Source organism: Aspergillus vadensis, assembly GCF_003184925.1.
Source record: "Aspergillus vadensis CBS 113365 unplaced genomic scaffold BO88scaffold_6, whole genome shotgun sequence".
NCBI classification, from domain to species: Eukaryota; Fungi; Ascomycota; class Eurotiomycetes; order Eurotiales; family Aspergillaceae; genus Aspergillus; species Aspergillus vadensis.
Genome location: NW_020292044.1, coordinates 332,157 through 355,636, shown reverse-complemented (window position 1 = coordinate 355,636; position 23,480 = coordinate 332,157). Strand labels below are relative to the sequence as shown.

The following is a 23,480-nucleotide window of genomic DNA, read 5'->3' as shown; positions in this document are numbered from 1 at the left end:
CTAGATCAGTTTTATTTTTAATCTTAATTTTCAAAGATAAGATACACCTGTAAATATAATTTTAAAATATTAATCTATTTACAGATTAGAGAATTAAAGTTAGTAATAATAATTAAATTATTAATTTTATTAATTTATAATAATATAAAAGATATTTTATTTTATTAATTATATACTCTACTAGTTAATCTTAATTATTTATTTTAGATAATTATAGAAGTCATCTAACTCCTGAATTTAATAATTTTTATATATAAAATAATATTATATTAATTAATATATTTTTATATTTATTTTATCTATTTTAATCTTTTAATATTAGCTGTTTTAGTTTTTTTAAATATGTATATAGCTACTTAGTTGAGAATAAAATTAATCTTAAATTTAATTATATTAATAAGCTGGACTTTTTTAAATACTATTTCTAGATATAATCTGATATTTTAAATAAATATTATATAATCAGTAATTTTAGAGCTATTGGTCTTATTTTTCTAGATTCTGATTAAATATTTAAAAAGCTGGAAATTTAATTATATATATTAATTATTTTAATTAATTAAATAATTAGTTCGGTATTCCAGACCTTCTATAATATATAATAATTTTGAAAATATAAATCCGCGCTTTTAGAAATTTTTAATAGATATACTAGAAGTCTATCTTTATCTATAAAAGTACTTATAAATCAAGTTATCAAAGGCTATAAGTTAGTAATAAATAGTATAATAATTCTAGCAAAGAAGAACCAGGATCTATATATTATATATAAAAAATAACTTTGAAAGAAGAAGTAATCAAAGTAACAGATAATTTTTAAAGAAAATATCTTAATCCAGAAAATAAGAGTTAAATTATAATAACTAAAGAAGATTTAGATAAAGAAAATAATATTTTAATTATCTGCTCAGGCATCTTCCCGCTGCAGTAAATGTTATATAATTAACCACAGAAGAAATCAGTGTTTAAATCTCTGTAATAAGTAATAATATATAGGCTTTGCTAATAATAATGTTGTTTGAATAGCTTCATTCTTGCTTGCGTTGGGTGTGTAGTAGGTGGGTGTGTAGTAGGTGGGTGGCCGGCGCGGCCGGGAGTTATGTTAGTCCACATAGTGTTGAGTCACTCGTGGGGAACAGAACAAGGAAACAAAGAATTACTCTGTTCATTAGTCACTAGTGGAGATGTGCAGGGCCAATGTCTCCCAAACCATTGACGTGAGCATCAAACTAGACATCGTGTTAGTTCTTCATATCATATAACTAAAAGAGTTGAAGAATGCTCTGGTTTTTTCGCATCAAAGATTATAGCAGCCAATGCATTTCAAACGATAGTAAGTGGAAGCACACTAGAGCTTCACGAAATTAGGCATTGACGAATAGCTATGTGACAAAAGAGAGATGAAACGAAATACCGATGATTTGCTCTGATGACTTCAATCTGGGAGAAAGACCACAGTCAAGAATCAGTCCGGTAATGCTTCTCAACCCAGCGTGTCTGCTTGTCCCACATTTCCCATTCTTTCCCTTCCATACCTTCCTTGCAAGCCTCTCGCACCTTTTTAAAAAGTAAAACGGCACGATCGTAGCACTTATGAAATGAAAAGCCCTCCCTGTCCACCACTTTGGCAGCCTTGTCCCAAAAATTTTGTATTCTGTTCCATATCTCGCCTTCTTCTTCTATGCAGTTATGTATTTCTTCCTCCTTAAAATAAATGGGACAGGGGATGTCAAATACCATTGACTCCCAGTATCTGAAGGATGATCAGTAAACACTCAAAAGGGATTGTACCCTAAAGAAAGAAAGAAAAGACTTTGAATACCTTTCCACCATTATCAAGCTTCCCCGCAATCGAATGATGTCGTTATCCCACGTATTGCCCATCATAGAAATTGGATCCGTTCTAGTTTCTCCATAGGGATATCCAAGACTTCCAAAAGAATGGGGCACCTATTCTTAATCCGCAGTTGATAAAGTAGGACAGCATCGACTTGCCCATACGTTCTCGGGGCCGAGACTTTTCCTGTGCATCAAGGTCGTCGAAGTTCTCGGGGTTTCTCAAGATAATTTCGCCATCATAGTGGACTAGCTGTGGAGGACGTCCTTGAAGCATCAGTGGTGCTCTACACTGTCCTTGCCAGTCTATGACACTAGATACTCTACCGTCTTGAATGAAGAGGTTTCCAGCGTGCAGATCTGTATGCCAGAGATGGGGCGCATTCATAGCAGGGTCAGTTGGGAGAAGATGGGGTGCAACTTTGGCATATTTGTGCAGCAAGGAGAGATGACTGTCTGGGTCATTTTGGGTTGCTGAGGGTGCCTGGGGGCAATCTTCGGATCGCGATGTTGTTGTTGTTGCGTATTGCTGAATCCATGCCTCTTCGCGCCGATCTAGGGAGAGTAGATAATCCTGTGGTTGTTGCCCTTCAAAACATTAGTCAGATCAGAGTAACAAGTATATAGATAGGTAATGGAATGGAGGTGGTGAAGGGCTTTTTCTGGGAGACAAACATGGTCCACGATCCAAGGCCATCTCTGCACGTTCATTGTTCCAATAGTCTCTTAGCGCAACTGGACTGATAACAAAACGACGGCGTATCTCGTCTCTAATTTCTGGGGGTATTTCTCCACAGGTCTCAGCTGGAACGGCACCTTTGATGTCGGACCAGACTTCCATAGCTACGGAAATTCAAACTAGCAAATGATTTGAGTTGTTCAGGTACATGCCGCTCATCATTGAAACTGTCAAGCTCCAATTCGAAACTCTGGTAAAATCTGACAACAAAGTTCTTTACTCTTAAGGGTCACAAACTGGGAATAACATCACCACCACTTCTCACTGAAACAGGCACTTGTTCTGCCTGGGACATAAACAAGGTACTGTAAATAGAAGGCGGTCTATCTGATTCCGTGATTCCGGCAACTTCCGTTGGTAGATCCCCGCAAAACAACCTTGGAAGCGACATGTTACTGTCCAACAGGCTAAATTCCGATATTGAAGCCAAATGGTGCGGCCAGAAACAGTTACACGTGAGTCACGGGGTAGCAAACGCTCTGGTGATGGCAGTCCCCTTCACGGTGCTGATCAGCCCAATGCGTTGCCTGACTCGAAACGCCAAAGACGGGGTAGATATGTCTCTCAGGCATGGTATGATAATATGCCTCAGGCCATTTCCGGCTTCTTCCGTTCAACTGACCCAAACCCTACAGTATGCAATGTCGCCAGCGAAAGGTCAAAGTGAGGATGCAAAAAAAAGTTCAAGTATGATCAACTGCTAATTGTGAACGCAGTGCGATGGGAACTTGCCTTGTCAACCTTGCCTCCTTAGCGGGCGACGATGCTCCCAGAATGCTATCGATCTACGACGTCGAACATCTGTTAGAAATGAAATGTCTGCAAGTCATGTGGGGGAATCGATGACTCGAGAAGACATTGACAGTACGGAAAATCCCGCGTTTGTCACCCCACCATCACTGAAGAGCATCTGTGTGACGCTTCTTGGAGAACTATTTCTAATTGGAGCTTCAGTGTGAGGGGTAAGGATGTGTTGACGAGATTGGATCGCGTCGAACGACAGTTGCAGTCCCTCATTAATGCTGTATGCCCTGCTTTCAATAGGCGTGACAGCATCGATGCAGAAACAGGCCCGGTGGATGGACCAGGATCGACCACCATCGAAAACGGATCCTTTACTACCTCAAAGGACAAGGCGTTTGTTCGTGATGAGGTAAACTCTTTTTCCGGTGAAACTTCCATCCGACATGCATTGGAGGAAGTCGAGGAACGCTTGGAGACAACTCAAGGCCACGGTGGTCCTGCCACCAACGCTCCCCATTCTCAAATTTCCACACCGATTTTGACCCCTTCACCTCATCATGAGAGGGGAGAAAAGAGTCCAGAGTATAATATTCACCGAAACATATTCCTAACATACGGTATCCAGCCTAAGCGACCGCAGTGGGATAAGTCCTTGGGCATCTTTTGTACGGAAATTCATATCTTGTATCCGTTCTTACACCTACCAACACTCCGAAACAATCACGCTGCCATGTGGAATAGTCTCGCTTTGTCTTCTGAACCTGACATCCACAAATCAAAGATCTCCGAGATAGCTCTGGCTCAGCTTCTCGTATGCATTGCTATTGGACAGTGTACCGAGTCACCAAGGTTAGAGAATCGAGAAGGACGACACTCAGCAGGCTGGAGCTTATATGGAGCAGCATATGGGTTGATTGGAGACCTTCTTGACAGTTTCGGAAGCTGCCCAGATTCACTACTACTTCTACAAACACTGGCCTTGATGGTTCGTTCCAGCCCTCCCCTGGCGATATGCATGATTCACGCTTACATCGTGTTTTCGTAGGTAATCTATCTTTTTCGTCTTGATATTTTTGGAAAGGCCGAAAAGCTTCTAGCTCTTGCTATCAGCCACGCACATCATCTTGGGCTACACCGATCTAGGGTAATACATAACTTGTCTCCTTTTCACAGTGAAATGTCTCGACGGATGTGGTGGAGTCTTTACATCTTGGATCGTCGCCTGGCTATTGAGACCGGCCACCCATTCTTGATCCAAGATGTCAATGTTGACACGCCTTTACCTCGACCAGTAGACGATGACCAGCTCTCTGGGTCCCATAATTGCCCCAATGCTGTCCTAGACATGCCTCAACCGTCGGAAGCAACTGGTCCTCATACCACTTCGTTTCCCTACTTCAAAGCTATGATAACCTACTCCCAAGTTTTGGGGAAAGTCTGGGAGGGGCTCTATGGCGCTAAAAGCTTGGACCTGGCTCCCAACTATCCTCTCCGTGAGCATCTTGAACGCCTGTTGTTCCGGGCTCAGAAAGATATCCATCAGGACTTCGCCCATCCCCACTATGGACCACGCGCAACGCAACTTGCCGAAACGCCATGGTGGCTGATAAAGCAGCAAGCGCTAATGCGAACTGTATGACACTTAGCCTGCTTGTTTCCATTGATTTTGCCTTACTGATATCCCCAGCGGTGGCTATCCGTTCGCCTTCTGATACGCAGGCCCCTGCTATGCGCATCTGTTTCGCATGACGGGACTCCTCTGGACTCGTTCGAGAACGAAATGTCATGCATGCAAATCGCTAATGGCATTATTGAAGAGGTCTCTCAGTTTCCTGAGGAAAAGGCCATCTTCACTTTTCCTTTCATACACTACCTAATTGGGGCGACAATAACCTCCCTCGGGCTGATAATGAAAGAGAATACGTTCAAGGCTGCCTATGGCGGAGCCACGGTTCATGCCGTCCGATTGCTGGAGACTTATTGCACCAAAACTTGGGTATCTGGGAAGTTAATACGAGTTGTTTCAAGGCTGAGGCATATGGCGTCTCGGTTATTGAAAGATGACAATGTCGTGGGCTCGGGACTCTCACTATACAAACATTCATCTCGTGCTCCCGGGGTTCTGGATAGTCGGGCTCGACCAACAGGGATTGACAGTGGCGAAGGTTCTTCCATGGTTCACCCAAGCCAAATATCAAGCGACCCATCAGTAGGGAAACATGAATTTGTCGGACCACCTGATATGAATGTCTGTTCGGGTGTAGGAGGCGAACCCACCTCTCAGATTCCACCTTTGTACAGGCCAGATATTATTGAGCCTTGCTTGCCTACGCAGGTTCTGTCATTCGATGGCCTGGCCAGCCTAGTCATGTCTGACTTTGACTTTGAGGAAGGCGTTCCGATTGGTAGTGGATTTGGAATGCATCCTACACAAGGTCCTGCATGCATACACCCCTTACCAAATGACCAGCCAGAAGGCGGTGCGGGCGCCAGTCATACTACTTCGAGACCCTTGGCTATGCATAACGAAGTGACGGTTGGAGACTTCGGAGATAGTGGATTTGGGGAAATGGAATGGCTAGAAGCTTTGTTCGGCAATTATGTCAACTCTGATTTTATACATGGTCAATACACGTGATGCCTTGCAGAGACTAATAGCCGACTAAGTTTTCTCTCTCTTCATCGCTCACACTTCTATGATTGCCATGTGAGGAGTCTGATCTTTTCGCCCCCTCATTCTCATGTCCCTTCACGAACGGGGCTGGTGATCATCAAATGCATATCCCAAGTCTACCCCGCTCGAGCCAGTGAAGCGTGCGACGGCAAGACACCAGCATTCTCGAACGACCTGTAAGTTTCGATCCAGGTGTCGAAAGTATTATCGTGTCGCTGCCAGCCATACTTTCTGGCCTTGTTGATGGACGAAATCGTCAACCACGACTTGCCCGTTGCCCAGTTAAAGAAACCCCACGTGCCCCAATCAAATGCCTCGACCTTGCCTCCGTGCTTCTGGACGACAGTCTCCCAGACTGCACGTTTATCCTTTGCCCATTCCACCATATCAATCTCATTGCTCAAGGTCTTTGCCTGGCCAGCGGCCTTTTCAAACTTGGGTTCTGGTACCTACAGAACCACACGGTTAGCCTGTATGTGGCAACGCTACTATGAAGAAAAGCACCATACCTCGACTCCAAAATATTTGGCTACATCCTGCCACATATGCTTCCACACAAAAACATCACCATTGACGTGATTGAAGACCTCATCCCTGCAGTGTTCTTGCGAAGAAGCCCAGACTGTGAGATCCGCCAGGCTCGGTGCGTACGAATTATCATCGATGGAGTTCCAGAAGTACTCATTTCCAGGGAATGTCGCTGGCTGGTTGAGCTCCCTGCAGATGAGCATGTAGATGGCGATGGTCAAGGCCTCTGACATTCCGTTTGCTGGACGTTCCAGACAGCATTAGCCTAGGTGTCTCACCACAGGGAATGGTATAGGTGGATGGATAAATGAACCCACCATGCGGAGCAAATCCATTGATCGCATTTGGTCGGATAATATTATGCGACCAGGCATTCCTTCTCTTCTGCACTTGCCTCAGATAATCTTCCTGGTTGTAATAGAAATTGTACCCCTGATCGTCGTACCGCGGGAACGACTCCTCCAAAGGCACCTTCACTGGACCGAGATGCACCCCGTAGTACTACATTCGTTAGCATCAACTCCCACCATTTCTTCCACTCATCAACAGGAAAACTCCAGAATGAGAAACATACCTTTCCCCCAGTCTGCAAACTCACCCTCTGCAACCCAGGGCACACCGCATCCACGGAATCCAAGAAATTCCTAAACAGAGGAACATTCTTCTCCCTCAGAACCCTGAAATCATCATCGTGCACGTACGAAGTGAAATAAGCGTGCGTCACGGGTGCACAGATATCCTTGAGCTTAGAGATGGTGGTTTCCACGGATTCGAGGAAATCCACGGCGACGAATTCCACTCGTGGGTCGATCCACGGCGTGGGCAAGGGACGTCGGGAGGTGACGATGATTTTGGACCTTGAGTATTTAATGATCGAGTTAGTGGGGTGGTAGCTAGGCGTGAAGAGATGAGAGGTGGTTACCATTCATGTTTGGGTTGGCGGATGAGATGTTCCACGATGGCGTAGCCACTGATGCCGTTGGCGCCGGTTACGAAGGCGACTTTTTGGGGGAGGGGAGACATTCTGTGTTATGTTGGTGGTGCTTGGGTGAGGATATTGGTCGGGGGTTAGGATGGTGATTGTTGTGATGGGAATAGGAATGGGAATGGGAAGTTTGTGTTTCTTATATGGTCGACATGGTGGGCTTGCTATGTCGACTTGGTCATGGAACAAGTCGATCCTTGCCTTCTTGCTGTGACACGGATATTTCGGCATCTGAAGCTGAGGCGAATGGTTATCTGTATATGGAGTCGTTCATCTGGGTCGGGCTGGTTACTGAACCGGTGTGACGTCTGTACCATTCCCATCTTGCTCAATGAGACCGAGTCAACTTCTCCATCTACCCAATCCCACAGTCAGTTATCTAGGGACACTGTATCAACTGGGAAACACCAACCCTCGCCATCGAGAATTTTGGCTTGCCTCCGAAGCATAAGCGGATACATCGGCCTCAAATGCCCCTCTCGGCGATGCCGATCATCTGCAGCTGTGGATCCAGTTAAGCATAGATTTAACCTTTCCTGGCTCGATGGACGAGTTAGGGCTGGTGGGTGGGTGGAGCTGTAGTTCCGTCACTTTGGAGTTCCGTGCTTATTCCGTGATTGTTCCGTTGCTTTTTCCGGGTAATTCCATAGTTCCGTGGCAGGCTCATGATCAATGTTCCGGCAGCCTCAGCAGGAATGATAGTCCAGTTATTCGAGATGTGACCTTTTTCCATTGATTATTGGAAGTAAAAGTTAATAGTGTCTCCTTTGAACATTGCCTGGTAGTGTGTAGCGTGATCAATTGTTATGTTACACAAAGTACTACTAGTAGTACGAGTAGTCTTATGAACATCCGTCTAAAATATATAATCGTCATACGGCAAGTCAGAGCAATCATTGAGTCGGCGATTCTACTAGAAGTAAGCATCAACCATATTGTCAATAGCTCATTTAAGGTATCTATATCCAAAAAGTTGTTAGCTGGAGTGTAAACTATAGCATCATGTTCTGCTAGCAACGGTGAAACACTTCGTGGCCCAAGACTCCGGACCGCTACTTACGAATGAGGCATCCGTGCAAAGATTGCTGTTAGCTTCCCTCATATAACAAAATATGTGTTGCATCTTTCATCAAATGGGGCTGTGGTTTAGTGGTATAATATTCCCTTAGCATGGGAGAGGTCCGGGGTTCGATTCCCCGCAGCTCCATTTTTTCTTTTTCTTTTTCCTTTTCTTTACCCGTTTCCCAACCACCTCTATCTTATACTGCCTACACAGAAAATAGTACACTACGCCAGTCTCGTCCTAGGCAAATCATCCATCATCACCCCCAATCCAACACATCACCCATCTACCAACTTACTTTCACCCCCTCCGTCCACCACTCTCACCTTCCCACCACCATGCCCTCCCAGACAGCCTTCATCTCCGGCCCCATCAACACCGGTCCCAACGAAATCTACTTCCACACACACTACCCACCCCTCCTCACCGCCGCCATCGCCCGCAACGACTCCTTCGTCCTGGGCCCACTTCCCTACGGCGTCGACTCCGACGCACTCACCTATCTCCTGCAGTACCCCGTCTCCCCGACGCGAATCACCGTATTCGTGACCTCGCAGGAAGATAGTCTCTGGGGATTGCAGTTGCGTGCGTTAGGTGTCAATGTACATGTTGTCGAGGGGGATAGTACCCGTGATCGGGATGCCGCTATGACTGCCGCCAGCACGTATGATATTTTGAGAATTAGGACGGCAGAGGAGGCGAGGGAGATGTATGGGGAGTTGTGGAGGGAGGGGTATGTCACGAATACGGAGAGGAATTGGAAGAGGAGGAGGGGGATGGGGGAGGATGAGGGGGATGGGGGAGGATGAGAAGGTGGAGGCAGAGGTGGTCAATGGGGATGTTAGGGTTTCGTTGGGTGTGAAGGAGAAGAAGAGGAGGTTCCTGGGAAAGGTTTTGGGGAGGTGAGAATTGTTGAGCGTCGTATTTAACTCGGGGGATGAAAACAGTCCTGACACCATTTCTCTAACAATATCTCAATGATCGGCCCTAGAGATGCAAATGTAGGTCTGGCCAACTGAGACCATGTCCTGTCCACCGGTGGAAGCCATCTGCGCACCCAGGAGCAGAAGACCTGGTGCACCTTCGCATGCTTCTGTTTCAAATCCTTCCATAAAGTACCCGGAGGTAATTAGCAATGCACCTCAACCCACTCCGTACCACATTCCCTTCCATGCATATCCAGGCTGACAGTCTGACGGAAGGTTTGATCTATCCACTAGACCGTTTGATTCACGGCTGCGCCATGACATGCATAGTCACATAGCGAAAGCTATCAGTAACATCACTGGATTTGGGATGCAAATAAAGACCCGTTCAGGTTCCTCATGCGCGAATTAATCGATGACGTGTGGAAGCAAACGCTTTCCGCGGTGTTCTTCTGCATCTTGTGCCCAGGATGCAGCGGTATCGGAAAAATTCATTATGCAACTGAAATGAGACACTGCAATTAAGTGAGACTCGATTAGTGACGGGATTTTCTTTGGGGAATAAGAGACGAAGTACTACTGGAAATTCGAGGGAATTTGAGCGCCTCTTTCAAATTAGAGCTCATGCCAACGAGTTCCAAGGCACAGATCAGAAGGCTCTACTATGAACAAGCATAAGACGTCACGCCCCGGGGGCAAGAGGGGAAGAGTCTGTTTGCGAGAGGCCTCCATCCTGCCCGGATAGGAGATAGTAAGACTTCCGGATACTGGATCTCACCTGTCTTGTCAGGCTTCTTGCAATAATAATGGTAGTGACTGGAGCTTAAGTAGTCGCGTTAAAGGCCGCCTCTTCCCAGACACCGGCTAGCCGTAGGAAGCTCGGTCCAATGATGTCCATATCCCAGCCTTCTCATGTTAGCCGCGCATGAGCTGCAACCGACTGGCAAAAGATCTATGGTGATTATTGATCCAGTCACGAGGTCTGTGCATCTCGAAATTGACAATTCCTTAATCCGCGCCCCAAGCCATCGATGCTGATGCGTCTTACGGCACGTCAAATCGCCCGGCTCGAGCAGGTATGAGTCTGCACGTGACTATACTCCCTGATACCTGGGTAGTGCTGATGTGAGGCTGATCTCTAGCCCACTAGAGAAGAGCCTGGAAGATTTGAAGCGCAAGCTGTAGAACTTGCGGCGCATGCGAGACTCCCAATGAATCTGAAGGGCCAAACAAGGGAGAGTTTTGTTGTGTACGGCGTATTAGTGGGTAATTGGCGACCCATCAGCGGTGGGACGCCCCATGACTGAACACTGGATGGAGTGGATGTATCCCGTAGTGGACATGGTGGATAGCCAGTGGATCTGGGCGAAGCTTTAGAGCTTGGGTCGCGGAAGGATTACACGGGCCGCAGCAGTGTCAAGACTCAAGAGAACCTGCACTGATTGGTGGGTCTATGGGGTTTGGGGCTGAACTTGGTCATGAGGCTGTGGTACAAGGAGAGATGCATGCATATGTACTCGCACGCAGGTCAGATAACCAGTGATCCAACCAGGGTGTAAAGGCATGCCTCACAGAATGCTGCGATGGATAAGCTTGACCCTCTCCAAGCCCTTTTCGGATAAGTAGAATGTGTCTCTTGATCTTACAGCGAGATTGGCGTTCCTATCGCCATTCAGAAGCGTTAATTGTAGAGCCCTACCTCGGTCAATATTTCCTTCGTAAAACCTATTCTCATTTAGCGCAAAATTTCTATTACAATCGCAACCAAAAATTAACTCCTTGTGTTGACTTGATTGATAGCTCAATAAAAATTGAGCCAAAAAACATACAACAGAAGGGATTCGCTGGTGGTCACCCACCCAACTACTAACCTCCCGGCGTGTGGCTTGAACGCGGCCTAAAGGCGGGTGGCTGCCACCTGGGTGAGCAGTTGGGTGAGGCCGCTTTTGGTCGCGCGACCAGGGGTGATTTTAGGGTGAGTGCACAATAGACAGGGTGAGCAATCACCCGGGTCGCGCGAGCCACCCCACCAGTGACCCACTAAGGTTCACATGATGGCGGACACTCTTCCACAATTCGCCGCTGACTCTTTTAGTGAAACGCCCGAACACTTGGCGAATTGCACAGCCACGCTGATCATTCCAGGCAGCATTATTCTTGTACCATGTCACAGGAATAACGAGATTAGCATAGTTCAACGATATACCATCGCTATCTAGCTATCCAAGAAGCACTGCGGTACCAATGTGTCAATGTCCCGCGAAGAGATATTCTCTATGTAGCAGTTATCAAAGATCACAATCTCAAGTCAGCTATGCCGTCTTCAAGTCCTTGTGTCTCTACAACTTGGTCATCTCCGTTGCTCAGTAAATCTTGGAGCGTATTTTCCACGCTCACCGCAACCGATAAGAACAAATCAGAGATATCTTTGAAGGAAAAGTTGTAAGCCTTCCCCCTATCCGCCTTGGTGAACGACAGATTGAGATTCTCGAGAAACCGTCCCAAAATTGTCCAGAGATTTCGATGAGCAGGGGATCGTGGGACCGTGAGAAGACTGTTGATAAGGCCCTTTAAAGAGTCTGGTTCGTAGACACCGCAGCTCGTGCCGCTTGAGATACGTCGATGACCACGGATGGCGCAAATAATCCCCGTCAGAAGCATATAGCAATGTATTCCACCAGTCGTTATCTCCGTACGGCTTTCAGGTGTGATATCATCCGGAGGGATAGCAGTATCTTGATACCAAAGCTCCCAAAGACATAGGCTTGCATCATTAAATCGCTCCGATAACCGCTCTCCTAGAAGATCGTTGTATATGCTTTTTGTTTGACTGCTTTGGTTGCCGACAACCAAATGGACAGTCCATTCCCTTATCTGATCCAACTGAGATCTCAAATGGCTGCCGCAATACTTCAGGTCCCTAAAAGTTATATGTAAGTGTTATTCACTTTAAGTCCCTGTTAAGGTAGATTGCGTACGCTTTACATAGGTCTAAGTGAAGTTAGCAAAGACTGCCTGTTAGGCTAACAATAGGGTGTTATACTTATTCCGGCTTTGGCTTCATCTCTGCACCTCTTCTTCAGGTCATTCATCCACTCTTCTTCGTTCCAGGTCCCTTCATATACACGACATGCTTTCGCGACGTTTAAAAGCAATAGTTGACGAAAGCAACTGTCGTAGGGATTGTAGTTTATTGCAAAACTCGGATGGAACGAGTTCACTCTTTCGGCAACCGATCCAGGACGCAAAGTAACCGTTGGTCGGTCAAAATCACGCCCGACCCCTAAGCTTCGAAACTTAGACATCTCTCGAGTGATTTCGTGATCCTCAGCTTGCCGCCACATACAAAGCAGAACATCCGGATCTTTCCTAATGATTATGTGGCTGGTGACTCGGCGTACTCTCAATTTTTCTTCGCTCGAAAGGTCGTCGTCCGGTCCGACATATGGTAGGGAGTCGATTAAAGACAACGTTGAGCTCCTTATCGATATAGACCCACACGAGACAGCACTAAACGCTTCATCGATTGTAGAAAAGGTTGCTGAGTAGTCAAGTACAGCTTCTAATCCCTCGGAGTAGGGATGAAACCTCGCCGGCTGCTGTAGCACCACAGTGACCCCCCCCACGGTCTGCGGCCCGGATAATTCAAGAGTTATATCAATTTCATCTTTAGATATATATCTGTCTGTTCGTTCCCTAGCAAGTGTTTCTAAAAGTTGTGCATGTGAATCGTCTCCTTGCATTCTGACCTGCGTTTGAATGCGGATAGGTTTGAAGAGGGAACGTATTCGATGGTCAACGGCAACGCCCAGACATACCTCTGTTGGCGAAGAGGTGAGGGGGTTCATCTTTGGCTTGATAGAAATGAGAAAGTCAAGATATGAAAGTGGAAGTAATAAAGTTGATGCCGGTTGTTTTGTAGATTCGGTCTGTATAAGTGATGGATGTGGAAAGCCACTGGGTTCCGTCCACCAAATATACCTTATGCTCTCGTTAGGCACCGTAGTGACAGCTTTCCCTACCCCTCCTCTTTGGAACCTTTCATGCACAGCTGTCACAACGCACATGTGAAACTACGCCAATCACAACGTCCTGCTTATCTGGGGTGCTGATGTAATTGAGATACATGTGACAGAGCCCGCAGCCCAATCTCTCTTCCATTAATGGATTATTCTTTTCGAAGGAAAGAGCGTAGCATAGGGAGACATTTTTACATTGATGAGTCGCCCGCTGATTGTCAAGTTCGTCTCCCTAGATACGACCCAATAGGGCTATACGACAAGAGGGCCAGGAGAATATGGGCCCAAGCAGGCCCAAGCCTTACGTTGGCCAGACCCTGGTCCAAATGCAAACTCCTGCCTACACCAAATTCTCATAAGTACCAATGACCTTGCGAGACATGGCCATGATCTTATCTGAGGATGGCGGGGCAGATTTTGAGCTGTCGGTTTGTGCTCGATTCGTGCTAGGCCAGCTTTCGTCGGTGGAAATAATAGAGGGATAATATCTATGTACCCCCTAGGCCTTCATAAGTTGATATGACTTCAGTATCTCATTTGACAGCTTATGATCTCGATGGAGACTGCCCCAGTTATCCCAGCCATTTCCCGCGCGGAAAATATTGCTCTGCTATCCGTCCTTCACTCAGCTTCCAGTACAAGCCCCCTCCAAGCCATTCCTACAGTGCCGTCATCAAATACTCCAGAGCACTTGGATTCAGCAATGAATTACAACTTGTCAGTCGATAAAGAGCGGAGCTTAGTCGGAACTCTGGCTTTTTTAGCACAAACGGAGGAGGACCCTAACCATATCCCGGCCATCTGCGTCGAACAGGACACCGACAGGTTGAACGTACTTATCGCGATAAATAAAGCCAAATGGTCTGACGGTGATTCCATTCTCCATGCCTTAGAGGAGAGATTTAATATGATCTTTGCCATATTGCAAACTGTAATAGAACGTGAGTGGCACAGACTTTATTGCTATTCTGCAAGACTGATAACGAATTAGAAAACCCGTTAGCTATCGAGGAAGCCTTGTTCGCCAATATAGTCGACATGTGTTCGTTACGCATTCTCTACAGGTTGGGTTTGAGAGCGAGTAGAAAGCAGACCAGGAAATCGAAGAAACCAATAAGGGAGATCTTGCAGAATGTGATAAGGTGTACCAAGCGAGTCGCGGCGAGGCCTGGCGCGAGTGAATCTCTTAGAGGTACTGCACTACTCTTCAGAGATAAAGCCACAGAAGTTACGAGTTTGATAGATTCGTGGCAGGGTCATCAGACTGTCGCTCGTCTGCGTGGATTGGTCAGGGGAATAAGCCAATTACACCAAGTGAAACAGCTCAGTGACCTGCTTAACGAGATACCGACATCTGAACTACAGGACGAGGCGAAGAAAAGCTTCCTGAACGCCATCGCAAAAGCCTCCCGGTACGCCGAGGCTCCTAGGATACTTCGACGAATAGCAAAAAGGTTCCGTGTAGCTCGATATATGAGAGCAATTCCCGTCAAGCTTCCGAAGGACGCATTTTGTATCCCATCGAACGGCACATACACTCTGGACATAGAATCTTGCGCTGCTCGAATAGATCATCAATACTCTGACCGGAAGCGGTTGAACCGGGTTTATCATCTTCTGGGCTACACCGAGGCGCAAGCTGCATCCCTGTTTTCGGGACAGGTACACAGGACACTCCGAGAATCTAAGATTCATGCGGAGGTCCAGATAGTCATCTACTGCGAACTACAAAGGCCGAAATTGTTTCCCCGTGTCGTCTGCTCAAGCAAAGACGCCTGCTTTTTATGCAGCGCTTTCATTTGCCTGCACAAGCAAATGCATACGCCGAGATGCCATGGCAGATTGTACCCCGGTTGGCGACTGCCGACCGTACCTCAGGTAAAAGAATTAGAGGAACGCTTCAACAAGGCGCTCGAGAACTCTATCAGGGAGAGCCTATCTATGCTTTTCGCCAGACAACGAAAAACGACATACCCGCCCCCCAACGAAAGCACCCTCCTCACCATTCCCATCTCAGAGACAACCAAATCTGGCTTGACGCAACCCGACTTAGGGCAGCTGTCGTGCGGAAGGAGTATTCGGCTCCAATCCCAGATGACTGATAAGCCACACAAAGAGCCAGAGTCTGGGAACCCAAGCCACGCAAGTATTCCTTGTGGCGCAGCATGCGATGGCAACACAATAGATCTAGATTTCCCGTCTACAGTGGAAGGACAGGATTCAGACAGCAAGATTATTAGCAAGCGAGAGCTGTCGCAGGGCATCGTGTTGCATAACACCATCGAGCCAGGCGGTAGCTCGGCATGCTATATCGCTGACCCGATAAGGCTTACGATAGAATACGCGAAGGGGCTGCAAGGTATCAAATACAGTGTTAGATGGCTCACTGCGGAAGAGATGGAAGATTTGCAGAGTGGACCTCGTCCACCTTTATCCGTGGATGTGGGATCCCTGAAAAGTGAAATGTCGATACGGAATCACAACAGTGTCTGCATATTGGTGAAGAGAACGGCGTTAAGGCTTGATTGGGAGTCAAAATGTACATGATTTTTTTTGATCATAACTTGGGGCAGTTGCCTTGATTGAATGGGGTTGGTACTCGGAACCGTCGCTCGCTGTTGTTATCATCGGCAGACTACTCAGTCTGAACCGCCTTGATGGAACCATCGAACCTAAGATATAACTGTTTCCACGCGAGTTGGGACCGTAGCGAGGATGTCATTGACCTGGGCTAACTGACTACTTAGAATTCCCGTCTCACACCAGTTCCCGCTTTTCCATAATTGAGAGTGTGTGGGCGCACTTCGCTAGGGGCTTTTGGGAGGGAAGAGTGTAACCGAGACAAGTCAGTCTGGATCCTAACGTAAAGCTTCGTTAGGGGATGAGGTCGACCTGATGGAATTTAAACGTAAAAGGAATAAAGATAAATACGCTAGCAATTGGATTTTTGCTTTCCGCTGTGAGTGATGCACACGGAGTAATATCTTCGTTGAGATAGTCCATTCTGTCTGGCGGAGGAGTAACCAATGTAATACGTTTTTCAAATTGGTGGCGATCCAGGGAAATGGGACGCTTATGAGTTGAATATTGGATGCGGAGTTTGGAGTCACGAAGGAAATGGGGGTGTATGAGGTGTCGGGAGGCGCGAAGGGTGTGTTGGATGTTGTAACAACATATCTACCTCAAATGAAGGGTGAAAGGTTGTAAGAACATGTTAAGCACTTTGTTATGTGACCTGTTAGCTGTAGAGCCAGGGGATTACGATACCATATCGGCGTCCAGTCTGCCGAGCATGGGATCTCTGTGATAACATGGTGCTATTTAGCTCTCTTTTTTTGGGAAAAAATAAAATAGGAATAAAAGAACAGTAAGTCCTGCTAAATGCTAGAGCTCTCGGTGTGGCTTTTTCCTGAGACGGTAGATGCGCAAGAAACAACCAGATGAGATGCAATGAGCCAATGTTGGTTGGCATCGCTCATATGCAATTGACGTCGGCCTGCCTCGGCCAATCTATGTTATCGTAACAGTAGAATAGGCTTCGGGTGTATGGAACTACGAATTTGCGGGTGTGTGATGCGAGTATCTTCCCCCTTATGACGACTGCGAATCCTATGTCGACTGTGTATGCGGTGGCGGAGAGAGCGGTGGATATCATTAAGGGCGTGCAGTAGGGGCTGGTACTCGGCTATGGTGATAATCATATGTGCTACATTCTATAAATACTCCAAAGCAGCACAAAACCCCGTCCTTATGCTTTGGAGGACCGTGTATAGCCAAACTCTTATTTCTCACGATATCAGACAACAAAAACAAAGTATAACACAAATCTAGTACGCACTTAACCCACAACTAGCCCACAGCAACCCCCCACCCCGGCAACAAATACCTCGCCAGAAACGGCGCCTGCGTGCTAAAATGTGGGAACCTCCCGTTCTCCACGGCCCTCAACCGATTCGAAAACGTAGGCGGCCTCTCCCCGACCCACCCCCTAGCCCTATACTCATCAACAATACGAAACCTCAAATTCTTCGCATTCGCCGCAGCAATATCATACCACCATTCAGCTCCCTGCACGATCTGAAATGTGAGAATTACAATACTCCCATCCTCCGCTGCGCGCTTATAAGCATCTACATATTCCGGTCCCAGTTCCAGTGCCATCGACACCGGGGGCAGATCTCCCCACATGATCATCCACCACTTTAGATCCAGATCGCAGGTCACGTAGTCGAAGAGGAGGCCCATTGTGACACCTCCACCGTCTTCGAGGTTGTTAGTGGGAGAAGACGAAGACTCGGGTGGTTCGGAGTCCTTTGGGTGCTCTTGGACGTATCTCTCCAGATCCATTACGTCTTTCAATGTGCCTGGGATGCGGTAACGATCAAAGGTTTTGCCCCGGGCCCAGGACCAGACGCGGAGGACTGGGATGTGGGGTGCGGGCGGTTGCTGGGTGAGCATGCGACGCCAGGATGCCTCGGGGTACAGGTACGCCTTACGGCGTAGGGGATATTTTTGGAGAGGGAGCTCAGAGTAGAAGACTTCTGCTCGGGTGAGGTCGTCTTTGACGGGGTGGCTCCACGCGTTCTCATTGCCGACGTATTGCATTGGGAGGAAGTGAGGCGGGTAGCAGTCTCGCGGTTTGACGAGGTCATTTTGGATGGTACCTGGGAAGAACGGTGGAAAATGTTTGATCAGGAGGGGGTTGTAGATGATGTCTTCTTTGGGCCATTGGGCTGGGGCAAAGAAGAGGGCTTGTTGGAGGGATGGAGATTGCTGAATTAAAGAGGCCCAGGCGGTGCAGACGCGTTGGGAGAAGAGGAGGGTGTGGATGTCTAGGTGGATGAGGATGCGTTCGAGGATTTCGGGGATGAGGAGCGAGCGATGAAGGGGTGATGGGGGTGTTTCTGGTGCCATTGTGGTGGCAGTGGCAGTGGCAGTGATGAAGATGAGGATGAGATGGGGTACTTAGGCAGGGTTCGGGGGATTTGTGGAGGTCGGGATTGCACAAAGGCGCAATGCCCTACCGGGCTGAGAGTATTGAGAGAAAGGGGTATTATATATTCCGCCAGAGAGTAAAGAGAGCCAGTAGCAGCAGAGTTGAGCAGAATATTAAGTGTGAATGAGTAATGAGAAGACTAAACCAAGCAACTAAGCTGTTAGCTTCATGCAGGAAGACAGGCGCGGACGGACTCCGGCAATGGGACCACCCGCCACGATGTGATTCTCAACGTTCGAACCCCTCATTTTAAGGGAAACAGGATGCAGATGGAAGGACCCGGTCAATCGAATTGGCTGCTCTTTAAATTAATTATATTACTCTCATGCATGTCTCTTCACAAACTCCACCACCTGATCCGGCACCACCAGCCACGGCGTGTGTCCCGTCTTAACCTTGTCTGTCTCGAACGTGGCTCCCTTGGCGCGTGCCTTTTCAACCATCCCTTCTTGTGCAAACAATGGGATTGCTCGATCATCTTCACACAGCAGATAGGCAGATGGAATTCGCAGGTACGCTGCACTTGTGGCAGGGCTATTCTTGGTCGCCCATGCATGGGGTCGCAATGTCTCGGCCCATTTTTGGCCATCGGGAACATCGTGGAAAAATAGCTTGAAGGGATCATCAGGCAACACGGTGCCATTCTCCACCTACACCGCATTAGGATTACTTTATTGAGATATAAAAGTGGTCAAAAGGTATACTCACATCCCGAACATACCAATCCGGTGGCACCCCTCCAAATGCCCCGATCAAACTCTCACCAACCTCCGGAATAAATGCAGAGAGGTAGATGAGCTTCACCACGCCGCCTGGTTTACCCGCTTCTTGGCGCTCAGTCTTGCTGAGTCCATCAAGGGCACTGCTGACGGGGAGACCAGACCAGCTGTGCAATACGATTGCAACGTCGTTTCCGGCATCGCATTCTGTCTCGACCACACTGCGCACGGCGGAGATGTCGGGCTGGAGGTCTTTGATTTCATTGGCTTGCTCGATGGAGGGGAAGGCCACGGTGCGACAGGTATATTCGGGAAGTCTCTCGATGAGTGGGCCGTATGCTACTGGTGAGTACCAGGCACCGGCACAAAAGACTAGGGTTGGGTTGGACATATTGCGATCGTGGAGAGGTAAAATAGATGATTCTTAATCTTTACTTCGTGAGAAGGGAGGAGCCCTTAATAAATGGTAGCGATTCAAGAGATAGCCCCCAATTATTCCGTGTATGAAGCGAGGCTCAAAATCGAATGATAGGTCGGCTCGTTAAAATATTGCCAGATGGGTCTTAGGCTTCATTGATCCGCTGTCAGCACTAGATGTAATGGAATTGTTCGTTGGTGGTCGATAAGACGATGAAAATGGGCCGAAGCGGGAAGACATGCCAAGAGCTTCATCCGTCGCGGCTTACAGGGACGGAGGCAGCATCGGTCGGCCACGCGCTAGCTGGCGGATATTGTCTGAATTAGGAACAGTTATTAGACTTCGTAAACACATGGCAGAAGAATAAGGAACCCTTGGATCCAGTGTCAACCACTAATTGCACTATGCCCTAAGTGGACGGGACAGATAGACATTGACAGTCATAGCATATCTGATAAGAAATGCGGCCGGACCCACTGGACAGATATGCTGACGTCGTACCGGGTTGCAGTCACGCAAGGGTCGACCGATTACCTCTCACCCCGCGATAGCTGTCACTTCTTCCCTTCGACAATTCCGCTTTATTGTGCGGCAGTGGGGTCGACAATGACTGTCAAGGAGGAAACATTTATCCCGATGTATCGGACCTCGTCCTCTGGACGAACACGAGGCCGCGCGATAAGACAATGGCAACTGCCCATCTGTGCGGGGATTTGTGCCGCGGCAATTCTGCTGGTCGGAGTCAATCCAAGAGAACTGCTATTGTCAACCAGTGCAACCACGCACCATGATTTTTACAACGGACTGCACCAATGCTACGACGCTGAACGTCAACTGCATGTGCCAAATGCTGGGGACAGCTCAAGACAGGAAAATCCCCGATGGAACCCGGTCTCTGGACAAGCCACCCCAGTCGTCATCCAAAACGCAACCCTCTTTGATGGCGAATCGACGCTCCCAGACGCCGTGGACATCGTCTTCGAGGCTGGTGTTATAACCTCAATCGTTTTCACTGGCTCAGGTGATGCTCCGCCCGCGAACGCAAACATTATCGATGTCCACGGCAAACATGTCACTCCCGGCCTAGTGGATATGCACTCTCATCACCTTTTAATGCCATTTCCTCAAGTAGTAGCAACAAGTGACGTGAACGAGAAGTCCCTCGGACCCATTACTCACTTTGTGCGCGCAATCGATGGCTTCACGCCGTCCGATCCAACCATCAGGATCATCGCATCGGGCGGAGTCACCTCCTCGCTTGTTCTACCCGGCTCAGCAAACATCGTCGGCGGTGAGGCCTACCCCGTTAAGAACTTGCCTTTTTCAGGTGAACACGGTGAACCCGTAATCGAGGAATTGCTCCTGGAGCACGGTATCCCGGAGCAAGATCGCCAGCGGTATCTTAAGATGGCGTGTGGTGAAAACCCGAAACGCAATTACCAGCACACCCGGATGGGACTTGCTTGGCTCTTGAGGGAGAAGCTTTCGGAAGCACGGGAGCTAGAGCGGCGTCAGGCTGCTTGGTGTCGCGGAGCGTTGGAAATTGAGCACACCAGGTTTGACCGAGCTCGGCATATATCGCGCTTTCTTGAACAACAAGGGCGGCGACCGGATTCATTCGAGTTGGATACTTTCGTGGCCTTGATCAGGGGAGAGCTCAATGTGAATGTCCATTGTTATACACCGGAGGATTTGGAGCGCATGCTAGCTGTACTTCATGAGTTTGATATTCACCCTCGGGCTTTCCATCATGCATTGGAAGCGTGGCAGGTGCCGGAACTGTTAAAGCGTTTGGAGCCGTGAGTCTGTTATCTGTAGATGTGTGGCGGTACTGATTTTGAACGCAGGAACGTCACGGTTGCTACATTCGCGGACAATGCGCTGTACAAGGCCGAGGCTTATGAAGCAAATCTGCGAGCAGGGAAGATACTAAACGACCACGGAGTGCGGGTTGCTTATAAATCGGTATGGGAGTAACCTACTGAATTGTATCGATACGAAATGATACTGATATCAGTATAGGATCATACCGGGGAAGAGAACTATGCTAAATACCTTCTGTTAGTTGCGCCCCAACATCTCCCGATAAGCTACTAATAAATTGGTAGCGACCAAGCCTCTATCGCTCACTCATTCGGCTTACCAGCCGATAAGGCTTTACAGTCAGTCACGTCAGTGCCAGCCCAATCAATGCAGCAAGACTACCGCATCGGATACGTCCGTCCGGGTTACGACGCCGACATCGTCATATGGGACAGCCATCCGCTCCAAGTCGGGGCCACGGCTGTCGAGGTTTTTATTGACGGACGTGCGCTGTTACAGAAGGGAGACATTGCAGTTGAATCTTTGGCTTCCAGCTTCGATGACCTGCAACGTGTACCCGAGATGCGACCGGTAGTAGACGTCGACCAGCGGATTAAAGTCTGTTCGAAGCCACGTCTCGTCTTTACCGGTATTCAGAAAGTACTTATCGACTACCAACATCTTGATGAAGTGGCTGAGGATCTAGTCCTTGTGCTAGAGGACAACAAGGTTTCGTGCCTCGGTGCGAAACAGACATGCATAAGAGGCGAGAACGAGGGGGTCACCGAAATAGCCCTAAACAATGGCTACATCACTCCCGGGCTTATTGCCTTTGGGAACGACCTTGGAATCCAAGCAATTTCATCCGAAGAGTCGACAGGCGACGGATCAGGCGGTACAGCTGGCGATCTTCTGAACGAAGGAAAGAGCGTCCACTTTGCCAAATACGGAGCTCATCTTCATGGGGTTGCATTTGACCGCGCGAGGATTGGAGGAGTCACGAGAGCCATTACTCCGCCGCATGGCGGTGGGCTTATCCAGGGTGTCAGCGTGGGGTTGAGAACTGATCCTAACGTTACGATATTGGACGGTGGAATCTGGAAGAGCGATGCGGCGCTTCATCTATCGGTCGGACAGGGGGCCAAGAGTGAGTAGTCCTTCATCTCCTCCGATGCAAAGGAAATGTGTCTGACAAAACCACTAGACGGAGATACCCCAACTGTTGCTTCGGAAATCCAAACCCTGCGCCAGATTTTGAAGGAGGGCGGCAAGAGCGATGCAGAGCAGCACAGCGTATATGCACAAGCTGCAAATGGCTCTCTTCCACTGGTGGTTGAGACATACAACGAGGACGACATCTCCCAATTGATTCTGGTCAAACGAGAGTTCCCCTCCGTCAATCTAATCATATATGGTGGCCATGGTGCTGCTTTAGTAAGCCACCCTTTATTTCATTCCACTGAATGTCACTATAACTTACACCCTACGTTAGGTCGCCAAACCCCTAGCCGAAGCAGGCATCCCAGTCATCCTAACCGGCAACCTCGGGGCTCCTGATAAGTGGGAGAAGAAGAACGCTCTTCCAGGGCCACCGCTCAGCGACAGTTCAGCAAAGGTTTTGATTGACGCAGGTGTGCAGCTGGGTTTAGCACTGCAGGGTGATTCCAGACTTCATGGGTTGGCCCGGGAGGCGCGCTGGGCGGCTAAGCAAGCTGGCTTGAGTGATAAGGAGGCTGTCGCGCTTGTATCGTCCAATATTGAGCGAATTCTGAAGCTTGATCGTGCGATTAATGATAGCCAAGCATACATAGGTGATTTGGTTTTGTGGGATGGAAACCCGTTGCGCGGAGAAGGCTCGGTTGTGGTTGCTGTTGGGGAGGACGGAGGAATCACGGACTGCTGGCCGGATTCTGGGAAATAATTCCCTTGATGCTGTTGCACTCATAGAGAGCAGAAATATCTGCACGTGGTACCAGGCAAATATATGCGACCGCCGATAGTTCATTCAGGGAGTCGTTTGGGTACATATG

General features: G+C 48.1%; 9 protein-coding genes and 1 non-coding gene across 10 annotated transcripts; 5 read left to right on the top strand and 5 right to left on the bottom strand.

Annotated features, from left to right (window-relative positions):
• Positions 1 to 1,903: 1,903 nt before the first annotated feature.
• Positions 1,904 to 2,802, bottom strand: BO88DRAFT_433848 (uncharacterized protein; the record flags this gene model as incomplete). The annotated part of the gene is made up of 2 exons (XM_025709450.1): positions 2,512 to 2,802; positions 1,904 to 2,424 (listed from the first exon to the last, which is right to left on the bottom strand). Exons 1-2 carry the CDS (start codon positions 2,675 to 2,677, stop codon positions 1,904 to 1,906), a joined length of 687 nt encoding a protein of 228 aa, XP_025564833.1. The 5' UTR covers positions 2,678 to 2,802.
• Positions 2,803 to 2,827: 25 nt separating this feature from the next.
• Positions 2,828 to 5,957, top strand: BO88DRAFT_384543 (fungal specific transcription factor domain-containing protein; the record flags this gene model as incomplete). The annotated part of the gene is made up of 5 exons (XM_025704708.1): positions 2,828 to 3,238; positions 3,292 to 3,405; positions 3,530 to 4,168; positions 4,493 to 4,952; positions 5,007 to 5,957. The coding sequence occupies exons 1-5, from the start codon at positions 3,006 to 3,008 to the stop codon at positions 5,955 to 5,957; spliced, it is 2,397 nt and encodes a 798-aa protein (XP_025564832.1). The 5' UTR covers positions 2,828 to 3,005.
• A 128-nt stretch (positions 5,958 to 6,085) lies between these two features.
• Positions 6,086 to 7,544, bottom strand: BO88DRAFT_486392 (SDR family oxidoreductase; the record flags this gene model as incomplete). Its single annotated transcript, XM_025712444.1, has 5 exons — positions 6,086 to 6,442; positions 6,503 to 6,762; positions 6,839 to 7,022; positions 7,096 to 7,378; positions 7,444 to 7,544. 5 exons carry the CDS (start codon positions 7,542 to 7,544, stop codon positions 6,110 to 6,112), a joined length of 1,161 nt encoding a protein of 386 aa, XP_025564831.1. The 3' UTR covers positions 6,086 to 6,109.
• A 1,097-nt stretch (positions 7,545 to 8,641) lies between these two features.
• BO88DRAFT_t88 lies at positions 8,642 to 8,713 on the top strand. The gene has a single exon. It is a non-coding gene; the product is annotated as a tRNA-Ala (tRNA).
• A 194-nt stretch (positions 8,714 to 8,907) lies between these two features.
• On the top strand, positions 8,908 to 9,475 carry BO88DRAFT_423835 (uncharacterized protein; the record flags this gene model as incomplete). The annotated part of the gene is made up of 2 exons (XM_025708691.1): positions 8,908 to 9,302; positions 9,355 to 9,475. 2 exons carry the CDS (start codon positions 8,908 to 8,910, stop codon positions 9,473 to 9,475), a joined length of 516 nt encoding a protein of 171 aa, XP_025564830.1.
• Positions 9,476 to 12,308: 2,833 nt separating this feature from the next.
• On the bottom strand, positions 12,309 to 13,448 carry BO88DRAFT_242398 (uncharacterized protein). The gene is made up of 2 exons (XM_025702152.1): positions 12,474 to 13,448; positions 12,309 to 12,415 (listed from the first exon to the last, which is right to left on the bottom strand). The coding sequence occupies exon 1, from the start codon at positions 13,341 to 13,343 to the stop codon at positions 12,519 to 12,521; it is 825 nt and encodes a 274-aa protein (XP_025564829.1). The 5' UTR covers positions 13,344 to 13,448; the 3' UTR covers positions 12,309 to 12,415; positions 12,474 to 12,518.
• A 1,104-nt stretch (positions 13,449 to 14,552) lies between these two features.
• Positions 14,553 to 16,275, top strand: BO88DRAFT_479082 (nucleic acid/nucleotide deaminase domain-containing protein; the record flags this gene model as incomplete). Its single annotated transcript, XM_025712065.1, has 1 exon — positions 14,553 to 16,275. One exon carries the CDS (start codon positions 14,553 to 14,555, stop codon positions 16,059 to 16,061), a length of 1,509 nt encoding a protein of 502 aa, XP_025564828.1. The 3' UTR covers positions 16,062 to 16,275.
• Positions 16,276 to 17,363: 1,088 nt separating this feature from the next.
• Positions 17,364 to 18,493, bottom strand: BO88DRAFT_479080 (uncharacterized protein; the record flags this gene model as incomplete). The annotated part of the gene is made up of 1 exon (XM_025712064.1): positions 17,364 to 18,493. Exon 1 carries the CDS (start codon positions 18,426 to 18,428, stop codon positions 17,364 to 17,366), a length of 1,065 nt encoding a protein of 354 aa, XP_025564827.1. The 5' UTR covers positions 18,429 to 18,493.
• Positions 18,494 to 18,833: 340 nt separating this feature from the next.
• BO88DRAFT_384536 (alpha/beta hydrolase) lies at positions 18,834 to 19,690 on the bottom strand (the record flags this gene model as incomplete). Its single annotated transcript, XM_025704707.1, has 2 exons — positions 19,219 to 19,690; positions 18,834 to 19,160 (listed from the first exon to the last, which is right to left on the bottom strand). Exons 1-2 carry the CDS (start codon positions 19,618 to 19,620, stop codon positions 18,834 to 18,836), a joined length of 729 nt encoding a protein of 242 aa, XP_025564826.1. The 5' UTR covers positions 19,621 to 19,690.
• A 563-nt stretch (positions 19,691 to 20,253) lies between these two features.
• On the top strand, positions 20,254 to 23,371 carry BO88DRAFT_479077 (amidohydrolase; the record flags this gene model as incomplete). Its single annotated transcript, XM_025712063.1, has 6 exons — positions 20,254 to 21,446; positions 21,495 to 21,612; positions 21,670 to 21,707; positions 21,756 to 22,597; positions 22,655 to 22,884; positions 22,943 to 23,371. The coding sequence occupies 6 exons, from the start codon at positions 20,254 to 20,256 to the stop codon at positions 23,369 to 23,371; spliced, it is 2,850 nt and encodes a 949-aa protein (XP_025564825.1).
• Positions 23,372 to 23,480: the final 109 nt, after the last annotated feature.